Here is a 14831-nt window from a genome sequence, read left to right on the forward strand (position 1 = left end):
ATTTATAATTTAAAAAAAAACAACCTCCACCTACATGCCGCCACCAGAAGTTATAACCAGTGTATTGTGTCCAGTTCTCAAATCTACTTTTGTAAGGAGGTGACTGTCCTGGTGAGGGGATTTACCTACAATGCTCAGTTGGAGAAGTTGGCTTATTCTCCTTGGAGCAAATGAATTTGAGGTCAGATTTGATAAGAGGTGTACAAGATTACAACTGGTTTCAGCAAGGCAAAGAAAAGCTGTTCCCATTAGCTGATGGTACAAGGACTAAAGGACACAATTTTGCAAGAGATATATAAAGGTCTGTGAGGAAGAACTTTAATATGCAACAAATTATAATTATCTGGAGCTGGTTGCTGAGGAGGATGGTGGGAGCAGAAACAATCAATTATTTGAACAGGAAATTAGATAAGCATGTTGGTAAAATAAACTTCCAGTGCTTCAGGAATGGAACTGACTGCATTGCTCTACGGAAATCTGGTATAGACCTGATGAGCCAAATGTCTTTTCTGTGCCGTTGTGACTATAACGGCTGACAAAAATCTTTATCAAGCTTTTGAACACACCTGTTACTATTTCCTCCTTTTGGCTTGATGACCACCTATCTTTATCTCTTTTTGATTCCATCTCTGAAGTGATTTGTGACATTTTCTACTTAAAAGGGCTGCATAAATGCCGGTTTGCTATCTTCCCCAAATAAAGCATAAGGTTTATAAACACTACCTCTGGTTCATGATTTTCTGTGTTTGGATGTGCACAGCATGGATAGTGGCAACACAAGGCAGTTGGTGATAGTGAGGCAAATGATGTTGATTGATTTCCAGAGATCAATAATCATTAACCATTTTCAACACAGACATGGAATGTACAGTGCAGGAGAAGGCCATTTGCCTGTCGGATCTGCACCCGCCCTTGGAAAGAACACCCCACACCTCCACCCCATACCCGTAACCCAGCAAACCCACCCAACCCCTTTGGTCACTAAAGGCAATTTAGCATGGCCAATCCACCTAACCTGCACATCTTTGGACTGTGGGACGAAACCCACGCAGATACTGGGAGAACGTGCAGACTCCGCACAGACAGTGACCCAAGCCGGGAATCGAACCTTGGACCCTGGAGCTGTGAAGCGACAGTGCTAACCACTGTACTACCATGCTGCCCTGAAACATTTATCCTCCAATATTTAAATATTGTGATTAGTTATGTTCTTCCTTAAAATATTTAAAATAAACTATTTTTATCTGTTTTAGACGCACAGAAAATGAGACTTCTGAGTCTGCAGGCAACAATTCAAATTTCTGTGAGCAGTGCTATTGTTACATTTGTGACAAGCCTGCTTCTGAGGTGGGTATTTTGGGCTGCAATTTTCAGAGAAAATTAAGGAGTGCAATGGTAACATGTTGTGATGGCCTGAGTAAACAGAAATCAAAGTTAGCATCAGGGAAACAAGAGAAAATTTGAAGTAAAAGATTTTGTCTGTTGAGATGCACACCAAATGTTTGTTTATAAGCTTGGGGAAAATCAATGCTTTTAGCCTCTACTGCATTGAATGTAGATTAGAAAGAAATAGCTTACTGTCACTGCAAATTTGTTTTAAATATTTAGGTTGGTGAATTTGTAACATCTTTTCCCTTTCCCCTCTCCTCTATATTAGTGCCAGTACTGGAAGCTTCCTTCCATTTGCCATTGCAATGCTCACAACAAGAGTGCATACTGGAAAGCACATCGTGATGCTGCACTAACCGGTGCACTCTCAATATTCAATTTCAACCTGGTTGACATTGATTCAGAGCTTCGACATGGAGGTAAACGTTATGACACGGGCATTCTTGTTGATTCTGTTTTGCTTTTGAATTTTCAAAAGCTTAATACCTGTGTAACATTATAATTTGAGTTCTGCAAGCTAGTAAATTGACACTGGTGCTATATTAAGCATAATATTTCATGTATATTAGTTACGCATTCATCCAGATTATCTGCATTGACACTGATGTACGATAGTAGTTAATTGCGCAAGAGTATTAGGATGAAGCAGCTGCAATTCATAAATGTTAGGCACTCACGGAAGCTTATTAACATCAACCGAGCTAAGATTGAATTACCACTTCAAATTGACTGTTTTGCAATTAATCTTTGCTCGAAGACCGTAAGACATAAGGGCAGAAGTAGGCCATTCAGCCCATCGCGTCTGCTCCACGATTCAATGAGATCTTGACTAATCTGATATTACACCCCTCAACTTCACTTTCCCACCATATCCCCATAACCCTTTGATTCCCTTACTAATTTAAAAATCTGTCTGTCTCAGCCTTGAACATTAACAACCCAGTTTCTACAGCTCTCTGCGGTATATGATTCCACCAATTCACTACCCTCTTGAAAGACAAATTTCCTCCTGATCTCTGTTTTAAATGGGCAACCTCCTTAATCTGAGATTTGCTCTCTGGTCCTGGACTCTCCCTCGTGGGAAACAATCTCTCAGCATCTACTCTGTCAAGCCCCCCGAGACCCCGTATATGTCTCAATACAGTCACCTCTCATTCTTCAAAACTTTAAAAACAATAAATTTAGAATACCCAATTTATTTTTTTCCAATTAAGGGGAATTTAGCATGGCCAATCCACCTACCCTGCACTTCTTTTGGGTTGTGGGGGCGAAACCCACGCAAACTCTGGGAGAATGTGCAAACTCCACACGGACAGTGATGCAGAGCCGGGATCAAACCTGGACCTCGGCGCCGTGCTAACCGACTGTGCCACCATACTGCCCTCATTCTTCTAAACTTCGGCATAATCTACTCAACCTCTTCGCATAACAAAATCCCTCCATACTTGGGATCAACCAAGTGAACCTTCTCTGGACTTCCTCCAATGCTGCCATATCTTTCCTTAGATAAGGGGACCAAAAATATTCATAGTATTCCAGGTGTGAATGAAGTGTTAGATTTTTTTAAAAATTGGTGTTCTGTTTAGTTCTCTTAAATGTATGGTGAATGTGTTTGAAGCAGTGACATCAGAGTACGAATGAGGACTGCAATAAATATTGTAGCTTCTGCCCAAGGGGCTCGGCAGAGCTAAATGGGCTACCGATTAGCCCCGTACAGATTAGAAAAGTCCCAGATTTTGTTCTTTGCTCTGTGGTGAAGTTATTTGAACATAACCAGGATATGCTGGCTGTGCTCCAGGTAACTTGCATGTTCCTTGATCAGAAAAAATATCGACTAGGATCCTCATTCCTTACTGATGTCCAGTAACTCTTGCTGGTAAGTGCATGTGTATTGTGATCAATAAAGAAATGGCTATTTAGGTACGAATTTAGAGGGCTAGAGAAAGCTATATTCTTGTATGAATTTTAACTTTTGGAAAAGGAAACAAAGACATTGTTGTCAAGGTGACCAACTGTCCCGGATTTTCTGGGATTACCCCAGAGATTTCCTTCCTGTCCTTGGCGTGGATTCCACAGGATGCCATTTTTCCTGGATTCCTTGGGCAGTGAAAGAGGAGGTTGTCCAGATCTAATCTTGATGCTCCCCATCGATGATTTGGTGTTGGGGACCAAGTGTAATGTATCAAAGTTTGCCGATGACACTAAGATGAGTGGTAGAGCAAAGTGTGCAGAGGGATATAGATAGTTTGTAAAAATAAATTTAGAGTATCCAAGTAATTTTTTTCCCAATTAAGGAGCAATGTAGCGCGGCCAATCGACGGACCCTGCACATCTGGGGTAGAGACCTGCGCTAACACAGGAAGAGCGTGCAAACTCCACACTAACAGTGACTCAGGGCCGGGATTGAACCTGGGACCTCGGTGCCGTGAGGCATCAGTGCTAACCACTGCGCCACCGTGCTGCCTGTGGATATAAATAGTTTAAGTGAGTGGGTAGGGGTCTGGCAGATGGAGTAAAATGTTGGTAATGTGAGGTCATCCATTTTGGTAGAGGTCATCCATGTTGGTGGAAATAACAGTAAAATGGACTATTATTTAAATGATAAATTACAACATGCTGCTGTACAGAGTGACCTGGGTGTCCTTGTGCATGAATCACAAAGTTTGTTTGCAGGTGCAGCAGGTAATTAAGAAGGCAAATGGAATTTTATCTTTCATTGTTAGAGGGCTGGAATTTAAAAGCAGGGAGGCTATGTTGCAACTGTATTTGGGTGCTGGGGAGGCCACACCTAGAGTACTGTGCACAATTTTGGTCACCTTACTTGAGAAAGGATGTGCTGGCCCTGGAGGGGGTGCAGAGGAGATTCACTCGGTTGATTCCAGAGTTGAGAGGATTGGCTTATGAGGAGAGACTGAGTAGACTGGGACTATACTCATTGGAACTAATGGGGGATCTTATAGAAACATATAAAATTATGAAGGGAATCGATAAAATAAAAGCAGGAAGGTTGTTTCCGCTGGCGGGTGAAACTAGAACTAGGGGGCATAGTTTGAAATCTGCCATCCCTTATTTTGAAGGGCAGCACGGTGGCCTAGTGGTTAGCACAAACGCCTCACGGCGCTGAGGTCCCAGGTTCGATCCCGGCTCTGGGTCACTGTCCGTGTGGAGTTTGCACGTTCTCCCCGTGTCTGCGTGGGTTTCGCCCCCACAACCCAAAAATGTGCAGAGTAGGTGGATTGGCCACGCTAAATTGCCCCTTAATTGGAAAAAATAATTGGCTAATCTAAAATCCCTTATTTTGAGGCTGAGTTGAGGAGGACCTTCTTCACCCAAAGTGTTGTGAATCTGCAGAATTCCCTACCCAGTGAAGCAGTTGAGGCTACCTCGTTAAATGTTTTTCAAGGCAAAGGTAGATCGATGTTTGAACAGTAAAATAATTAAGGGTTATGGTGAGCAAGCGGGTAGGTGGAGCTGAGTCTCCTGTTGAATGGCAATCTCTGAATAGTCTTGAGCAGGTGTTAGTTTGCTGCTGCCTTGAAGTGCGCAGGCCATGTGGTGTAGGTACATCCACAGTGCTGTTAGGAAGGGCGTTCGAGGATTTTGATTCGAACAATGAAGGAATGGCAATTATACTTCCAAGGCAGGACTGTATGTGACTTGGAAGGGAGCTTTCAGGAGGTAGTGTCCCCACGCATCTACTGCCCTTGTCCTTCCATGCGTACCCGCTTGATACCTTTTCAGTTCAGCTAACAGGCATTCTCTACATTTGGAGTAATGGGCAAAGTTACAATTCCATGGAGGCCCAGACACTAGCATAACACCTGTTTCTTCAATACTGGTTGTTCAACAACTAAACCAATGATGACAATAAACAGTCGGATGATGGAACATGTTTTGGCATATCGAAGATGGGGAAGGTTCCAAATATTTGAATCTTTTTAAGTATGTTGTTTTCCTGTGCTCTCATCTTTTGAGTTTCATGAATTAAATAATAACTTGGGGACTGTTGGTAATTCCTATTGGATTCTCCTTGCAGTTCTGGGCAAACTCATCTCGGTCTAATGCATTCTTTTTTTTTCCCCCAGGAACTTTATTGCAGAAATTTTGGTTAGAGCTTGCCTTGGAATATAACAAATATTTGATGGGAATAGTAACCACTCGGAATTGCCTGATTCCATGTATTTGTCTTTGTCACAAGCAAGTCTCGGTGTTCTGTGAAACGTGCCAGATGAACCATGTAGAGATCCGGTTGTACAGGTACACTGAAATTTGACTATCTTGTTGTTTTACGCCTTGGGATAAATACCACTAATCTGGCACCACATAATCTAGGTGCACACTTAAGTGTAGTACTGAGAATATGCTGTGCTGTCAGATGAGACACACAACTGTGTCCCCATCTGCTCTATGGATGTAAGAAGATGACATGGCGTGCCCCCACGCCCATGCCTCCTTGGGCTATGCTGCTCCACATCAGACCATTTGTTACTATGCCAGGCCAGTCCTTTCCTCAGCATGCCACACCTCTTGCTTTCCTGAATGAAACTAGCAGCTACACTTTTTTTGTTATTATTCGTTCATGACATAGCTGGCTGAGCCAGCATTTATAAGACACGCAAGAAGAATTAGGCCATTCACCCATGAAGTCTGCTCCGCCATTCAGTCATGGCCAATATGTTTCCCATTCCCATTCTCCTGCCATCTTCTCATCACTCCTGATTCCCTTATTAACCAAGAACCTATCTATCTCTGTCTTAAAGACACTCAGTGTCTTGGCCTCCACAGCCTTCTGAGGCAATGAGTTCCACAGATTCATTACGCTCTCAGTGAAGAAATTCCTCCCCATCTCTGTTTTAAAGGATCGTCCCGTCAGTCTATGGCTGTGCCCTCGGGTTCTAGTTTCTCCTACTAGTTAAAACATCTCTCCACATTCACTCTGCCTAGGCCTCTCGGTATTTAAGAGTCAACCACATTGGATCTGGAGTCACATGTGGGTAAGGACGCCAGATTTCCTTCCCTAAAAGGACATTAGTGAAACAAGCAGGCAATTGATAACGGTTTCATGGTCATCGTTGGACTTTTAATTTCAGATTTTAGTTGAATTCAAATTTCACCATCTGCCATGGTGGTATTTGAGCCTGGGTCCCCAGAGAATTACCGTGGGTCTGTGGATTATTAGTCCAGTGACAAAACCACTACGCTACTGTTTCACTACGCAAGTCATGATATATCACATTTCCTCTTGGCCTTCTCTGCTCTCAACGAGAACAATGACACCTTCTCCAGTCCATCCACTTAATCCTTCATCCCTGAAAATCATTTTAGTCGTGAATTTCTTCTGCACCTTCCACAAAGCCTTCGCATCTTTTCTAAAGTGTGGTGGCGTTGATTACACTTTTATTGTGGACCAAAGGCATAAGAAACAGTACAGTGTGCCATTTAGAACTGGCAAACTGAAAGATAGTGTGGCACAGTGCTAGAGTGATGGTATGAAGAGAGCATAAAATAGCATGGTAGTTTATATAATGCAGAAATGCTACCTGACCACTTAATAAACTAAAGACCAAATACATTTTAATGTCTGTTAGTGTTGATGGACTCAGCAGGAAATGAATGAATGCATCAGAGGCTTACATAAGTGGTTGATTCAGCTGGCTGTGGAGGTTTGCTCCCACGTTTGATCTCCAGGCTATGTTGAGGCAGCAGATGCCAGCGATTGGTACGCTACAATTAGTTCCATTACCCCAGGTGAAAGAGAAAAGTTGATGCGGTTTTCTGCTCTTGATTGCTAAACACTGACCTCTGCTGGTAGTGCATGTGTATGTATGTCTGTTGGACAAAGCCAGGAACTAGCTTGGCTCTGCTGGCTGACACTCTCTGGGCTCGGGCATGAAGTAGAACTGCATGGCCAAGACATTGGAAACTGTCCAGGTGTCTTGACGTTGATCCCAGTGTAAAGTTCACCTTAAATTGAGAGTGGGCATGGGAAGATTTTTTAAAAGTTGGAAGCAATTTTGGAGATTTATTTCAAATAAATTGCAGTGGGCATGTCCTTTTCTCAGGATGATCCTGAGTGGTCCAAAAAGCAATTTTGGAGATTTATTTCAAATAAATTGCAGTGGGCATGTCCTTTTCTCAGGATGATCCCGAGTGGTCCAAAACTTGATAAGTAGGAGTGTATGGATGCACTTTGGAATGTAAGTTTGAAGTTGTGAATTAACTTTCTTAACACATTTGAGACAGTTGAAATAGCTGTCAAATTTGCATTTTCTACTCTTAATTTGGGTAAATTACATGTTTCAGCCCCAGCATAAATGTAATGTCCATGTGAAATTAACTTGATCAATTTGTTAATTTAATGAGCAATACTCACTGATGTTTGTGGTAAACCTGTGAATTTAGAATTGCCGTGTAAAAACGATGTACTGAATTTTGCATAGATGGTAGCAGCTAAGCAAACAACATTCAGTGTTATAATGAAATAAACTTGGCAGCAACTTCTAGACCTGTGCAGTTGACATAGAAATCCACAATTTGTTGTCAGAGATGCAAGATACTTTGCTCCTTTTCAAGATTTTGCTTCATTATGGGATGTGGGCAATGCCCGCTAGGCCAGCATTTATTGCCCATCCCTAGCTGCCCTTGAGAAGGTGCTGGAGAGCTGCCTTCTTGACCGCTGCAGTCTATGTGGTGTGGGTACACATGCAGTGCAGTTGGGGAGGGAGTTCCAAGATTTTGACCCAGCGACAATGAAGAAACAGTGATTTATTTCTACATCAGGATGATGAGTGGCTTGCAGGGCAACTTTCAGATACAGTGCATCTTGTAGGTGGTACACACTGCTGCCACTGTGTGTCAGTGGTGGAGGGAATTCATGTTTATGGAAGGGGTGCCGTGGCTACTCTGTCCTGGATGGTGTCGAGCATATTTGAGTGCTGTTCGAGCTGCACTCATCCAGACAAGCAGAGAATACTCCATCACACTCCTGACTTGTGCCTTATAGGTGATGGACAGACTTTGGGAGGCGGAAAGTGAGTTACTCACCACAGGATTCTTAGCGTCCGACTTGCTCGTATGGCTGGTCCAGTAAGTTTCTTGTTGCTGGCAACCCTGGGATGTTAATAGTGGGGGATTCAGCGATGGTGTACTGTTTCTATCCTCGCTGATAGATAGGTTTTAGTTCAAACCTGTGCAATGACCTGAATTTGAGGTACTCGTTCCCTACTTAAATACACCGTGAAAATGTTAATACTGGTGTATTCGGGGGGCTTAATGAATTTTTAATGGCAAGGTAAGTGTTGATAGCTACCAGGCATTCTCTTTTGGCCAAGAAAATTTGGTGCGGAGTCTTTTTCCTCCAGCTATTGGTGGCACAAATGTAAAAATAATAGATTTTTAAAGAAGGTATTGTATCACTTTTATCTCCCTTATAACATCAGACACGATTTAACAGAAACATTTCTAAAGTGTCATTTTGGGCAGCGCAACTGGCTCCTCGGAGATCTGGCCACCATTTTGAAAGGGTGCCCCAATCTCTAAATGAGCTTGAGGGTCCCCCATACCTTTAACCCACGGACAATGTCACCCTCACACACATGAGCATTACCCCACCCCCACCCCATATGAGTGCATTCTGCTATCATAGAATAATAGAATTTACAGTGCAGAAGGAGGCCATTTGGCCCATCGAGTCTGCACCGACCCTTGAAAAGAGCACCCTACCCATGCCCACACCATCACTCTATCCCCTTAACCCAGTAACCCCACCCAACCTTTTTGGACACTAAGGGAAATTTATCATGGCCAATCCACCTAACCTGCACATCTTTGGACTGTGGGAGGAAACCCAAGCAGACACAGGGAGAGCGTGCAGACTCCATACACAGTGACCCAAGCCGGGGATCGAACCTGGGACCCTGTGAAGCAACTGTGCTAACCACTATGCTACCGTGCTGTCGCTGAGGACCCTTCTCCACTGCCTTTCAGGACACCTGCCTTTTATACCCAACCCCTTTCATGGGCATGGCCCCCCCCAGGCCATGGCCCTTGGCAGTGGCACCCTGGAACCTTTGCATCGCCACTCGGACACCTTGGTGGTAACGGTGCCAAAGGGAGAGCCAGCGTACTATCCTGCCCTTTCTTTGACTGCCCCGGGGGTATCCAATGGCCTGGGATTCACCCCCCAAGGTGCCATTACACCTGGTCAACGGTTGTGTGGACTAGTACTAAATGACCCCATGGCGTGGTCTCCCAGGCGCAGCCATTAGTTCCTGGGTGCTGGGATAATCTGGTGTAGCCATATTTAAATGAGGCTAACGGCTTAATTACAACTCGCTCAAAGTCAAACAAGTTAGGTGAGTGATGGAAAAGTTTCCACTTGCCTAGATGAGCATGAATCCAACAACACTTGAAGCTCAACACCATTTAGGACAAACCAATCTGTCTCATCAACGCCCTATCCACCACCTGGAATTAATACCCTCCACAATAGCGGAACAGTGGCAGCAGTATGTATTACATACAAGATGCACTGCAACAACCCACCAAGGCGCAGCACCTTCCAATCCTGCAACCTCTACTACCTTGGGTGACTAAGCAATAGATGTATGGGGCCACCACTTCCAAATTTCCCTCCAAGCCAAACACCGATCCTGACCATATTGTTGTCTCTTCACTGTTGCTGGGACAAAATCCTGGAATTCCCTCCCAAACAGCACTATAAGTGCAGTTGGACTACAGTAGTTCAAGAAGGTAGCTCATCATCACCTTCTCAAAGGAGATTAGGGATGGGCAACAAATTCTGGCCTTGCCAGCGGTGCCCACATCCCAAGAAAGAGTTTTTGTTAAAGTATATTGGTTCCTTTATAACTGCTGTGGTTCTGCCAAGCTGCAAACAGTTGCAGATATTGAATCTAGCTCTTCACAAATCTATTCTTCCATGTGTGATTAAAATTTGTAATACGTTTTGTTAACCAGCATGATTTTTTGTTGCAGAGAGTTGGGCTAATATTACTCCTTTCTACCTGCAGCTACACACCTGTGTTTAATATAGTGAACCACTTTCTGCGTCAAGCAGAGAATGAGAAGCCGAAAGCAGCTGCCATTATGATGATTGGAGTTGCAAAAGAAATCCTCCTTCACAAACAGCCTCCACAGTTAGTTCATTTTTTTGTGTGTTTTCTTGTGCACCAGAACTTTACTTTGGGCTCCCTTGGTAAAGGTTCCCTTAGTAAAGGTATCTGGTTTGTTAATTTGTTGATTTGTTAATAAGTCTTGCTGACCAGAAGGCCCTGGTCTTGATTCTTGATCTGTGCTGAAATAGAAGATCTCGATTTAGTACAGTATTGAGATCTCCACAGTTATACTGTCTTCCTCTTGACTTGAAAAAGACCAGCGATATGACTGTTTGCCATGTAGTACCTCCCACTGGGAAGATGGTCATCTGATGAGTACAAGATCATGCCTAGTTATAATATGCACATACAGGTCCCTCTGTCATTTTCTTGTTAATTAAACATTAATTACTTTGGAAATTCTGTTTACTTGGGTTCTTTTTAAAATAAATTTAAGAGTACCCAATTCATTTTTCCCCAATTAAGGGGCAATTTAGCATGACCAATACACCTACCCTGCGCAACTTTGGGTTGTGGGGGCAAAACCCACGTAAGCACGGGGAGAATGTGCAAACTCCACACGGACAGTGACCCAGAGCCGGGATCGAACCTGGGACCTTGGCGCCATGAGGCCGCAGTGCTTGCCACTGTGCTGCCCTACTTGGGTTCTTTATGCCACCCCACTCTATTTTCCTTCTGACAGTCAAATCTGACTTAATTCTAGGACTTTGATAATGTTGGCCAGTAACTAGCTACTAGGTATTCAAAGTGGAAAAATTCTCCGACCCCCACCCGGGAAGTGGAGGCGGCAGGAATCTCGCCACTCCGATCGGCGAGGCCCCTGTGGTGATTCTCCGGCCCGCGATGGGCCGAAGTCCCGCCGCTGGGAGGCCTCTCCCGCCGCTGAGGTTTGAACCACCTCTGGTAACGGCGGGATCAGCGGCGCGAGCGGGCCCCTGGGGTGGCGGGGGGGGGGGCGATCGGACCCCGGGGGGTGCCCCCACGGTGGCCAGGCCCGTGATCGGGGCCCCCCGCTCAGACTCCGGTGCCCTGGGTGCACTATTTCTCTTCCGCGGCCGCCACGGCATCCGCCATGGCGGAAGCGGAAGAGAAACCCACATCGCGCATGTGCCAGTGGTGACGTCAGCAGCAGCTGGCCGCTGACGTCACTGCCGGCGCATGCGCCGACCGGCGAAAGCCATTCAGCCAGCCCCGCTGCCGGGAGCGCCGGTTTTTTGCGCCAGTCTTCTGGTGCCAACAGCTCCGGCGTGGGGCTAGCCCCCAAAGGTGCGGAGAATTCCCCACCTTTGGGGAGGCCCGACCCCGGAGTGGTTGGCGCCACTCCCCTACGCCGGGTCCCCCCGTCATGCCGGGTAGGGGAGAATCCCGCTCAATGTCTGTGATTATCTGCTCACCTGGGAACCTTCTTTAGATAAACAAAATTCCTTTAGCCCAACTTCAGGGAAAACAATATATGTGGTTGGGTGAATGAGGATATCATTTTGTACGATGCTCTAATTACACCTCTATAACCGAGAAGCCTGGCTGTCTTTAAAGCTAGGACATTTTTGGCGGCACGGTGGCGCAGTGGTTAGCTCTGCTGCCTATGGCACTAAGGACCCGGGTTCGATCCCGGCCCTGGGTCACTGTCCATGTGGAGTTTGCACATTCTCCCGTGTCTGCGTGGGTTTCACCCCTACAACCCAAAGATGTGCAGGTTAGGTGGTTTGGCAACGCTAAATTACCCCTTGGAAAAAATTATTGGATACTCTTTATAAAAACAAAACAAAGACATTTAAAAAAAAATAAAAAAAATTGCTGCAGCAGATACATCCACTCACTAACCTAGGTACTGCATCAAATACATATAAAACAATATATCTGAAATTCCACGCTGCTTCTGACATCCCTACACAAGATTTAAAGTACAGGTCTTATTTTGCTATTTCTTAAAACAGAAGATTCTTTGCTGCCCAATTTATTTAGTTTGTATTTTAACAGGGAAGTTTTCAACAAAGATGACCAAACGTCCACCCCAAGGCAGGCTGTTCCAATATTTATGCGCAGGTAAGATGTGCATGTGTATTTATTCTAGGATAAAACGCTGAGTAAACAGCATTTAAAGGTGGGATTCTGGGATTCCATTAGAATTGAAGTTTGGCAAACTACCACGTCAAACTGTTCACCCATTTCTTTCCTTTGGATTTCCAGAGCTTACATTTTTTTTCCTGTTTTCTTTCAATGCATTTTATATCATCAATACATCGGAAATTTCCATTATTAAATTCTTAAATTTCAAGTTCCTGGTTAACCCCCCCCCCAATAGAATGCTTCAGAAGACCTGTAATCGCCATTTGTCTAATTTTTGTGTTGAGTCCTTTGAGGCCAATTGAAACTTGCTGGCAGTCACTAGCATGCAAAAATAAATTCAGGATTTAAAGGTGCTATATGAATGCAGGTTGTTGTCAACTTGTGCTTGATTTTACTCCATTCTACTCTATATCAAATACCAAAGCACCAAATCTTCATACGACAGTCTTTGACTTGAATTCAGCTGCCTGAACATGTGTGCTTAATGTTGACAGCGGGGGCGGGGTGGTGATAATTTTTTTTTTTATTGTTAACTTGGTTGCACAGTTACCACTTGGTGATTAAAAGGCCGAAAGACGAGGCAGTTTTGTTTTCCACCTTGCCTGATATTTTTTTTATTAATTGTCGGTGGATGTTCAAAATTTCTAGCCACTCTTTTTAAAGCATTTTTTTTTAACAAACAGTTTTATTGAGGTAGTTTTTCGGCATTGTAAACAGTTGCAGACATCAACAAAAAGAAAGCAAAAAAGGCAAAAATGTGCAAACATCCACGTGCAATCAATACTTCAATCATACCATACTGCACAAGCCCGCTCCTCTCCCATCGGCACTACCTGCCAATTTATCCCTCCTACTCTAACCTCCCCCCCACCCCCTCCCCGCTGCTGACGCTCACTCTCCCGCAAACAAGTCGATGAATGGTTGCCACCATCGGGCGAACCCCTGTACAGATCCCCTCAAGGCGAACCTAATTTTTTCCATACCCAGAAAACTCGACATATCCGAAAGCCACAACTCAGTCTTTGGGGGCTTTGAGTCCCTCCATGCCAATAATATTTGTTGCCGGGCTATCAGGGAAGCAAAGGCCAAAACATCGGCCTCTTTCTCACCCTGGACTCCCGGGTCCTCCGAAACACCAAAAATTGCCACCCCTGGACCCATCGCCATCCTTGGTTTTTAGCACCCGGGACATGATCCCCGCAAATCCCTCCCAGTACCCCCTAAGCATCGGACATGCCCAAAACATGTATATGTGGTTCGCTGGTCGTCCTGCGCGCCTAGCGCATTTGTCCTCTACCCCAAAGAATTTGCTCATCCGAGCCACCGTCATGTGGGCCCGGTGAATGACCTTAAACTGAATCAGGCCGAGCCTGGCCCATGTTGCGGTCGAATTGACCCTACTCAGGGCTTCTGCCCACAACCCGTCCTCCATTTCCCCGCCTAGCTCCTCCTCCCATTTGAGTTTTAGTTCCTCCGTCTGGGACCCTTCCCCCTTCATGAGCACCTTATAAATATCAGAGACTCTACCCTCCCCTCCTTCCCCTCTAGAGACTATTCTGTCTTGGATCCCCATTGGTGGGAGGCGTGGGAAGGATGGGACCTGTCTACGGACAAAGTCCCGCAACTGTAGGTACTTGAAATCATTTCCCCTTACCAGACCAAATTTCTGCTCCAAGCGGCTCAGATTCGCAAAGCTCCCCTCCAGGAAAATATCACCCACCCCCGCTATTCGCAATGCTCGAAACCCCCGATCCATACACCCGGGGGCAAACCGATGGTTTTCATAAATTGGCGCCCAGACAGACGCCCCCACCTCCCCTACATGCCTCCTCCACTGGCCCCATATCTGCAGGGTCGCCGCCACTACCGGACTGGTGGAGTACCTTGCCGGCGGCAGCGGTAGAGGAGCTGTGACCAGGGCTGCCAAGCTGGTGCCCCTGCACGAGGCTGCCTCCATCCGCTCTCAGATAGACCCCGTACCCACCATCCACTTCCTTATCATGGCGATGTTAGCTGCCCAGTAATAGTTAATCAGACTCGGCAATGCCAGCCCTCCCTCGCATCACCTTCTTCACCCGTGGGGATTTTCCCGCCCAGCCAAAGCTCATGATCATCTTGTTAACCCTTTTTGAAGAAGGACTGTGGGATAAAGATCGGGAGGCACTGAAAAATGAACAGGAATCTAGGGAGGATTGTCATCTTTACAGTCTGCACCCTCCCTGCCAGCAACAGCGGGAG

General features: G+C 45.2%; 1 protein-coding gene across 6 annotated transcripts in view; it reads left to right on the forward strand.

The window, feature by feature from the left end:
• The window catches only part of zgc:112980 (uncharacterized protein LOC503706 homolog), a 126308-nt gene that overhangs the window by 53925 nt on the left and 57552 nt on the right, over positions 1 to 14831 (forward strand). For all 6 annotated transcript variants that reach the window (XM_038819405.1, XM_038819409.1, XM_038819408.1 and 3 more), the window contains exons 4-8: positions 1254 to 1347; positions 1658 to 1808; positions 5475 to 5646; positions 10419 to 10544; positions 12504 to 12569. In XM_038819405.1, coding sequence (XP_038675333.1) covers positions 1254 to 1347; positions 1658 to 1808; positions 5475 to 5646; positions 10419 to 10544; positions 12504 to 12569 — 609 coding nt within the window. The remainder of the gene's footprint in view (positions 1 to 1253; positions 1348 to 1657; positions 1809 to 5474; positions 5647 to 10418; positions 10545 to 12503; positions 12570 to 14831) is intronic.

The sequence above is a fragment of the Scyliorhinus canicula genome, chromosome 15, assembly GCF_902713615.1.
Source record: "Scyliorhinus canicula chromosome 15, sScyCan1.1, whole genome shotgun sequence".
Taxonomy (NCBI): Eukaryota; Metazoa; Chordata; class Chondrichthyes; order Carcharhiniformes; family Scyliorhinidae; genus Scyliorhinus; species Scyliorhinus canicula.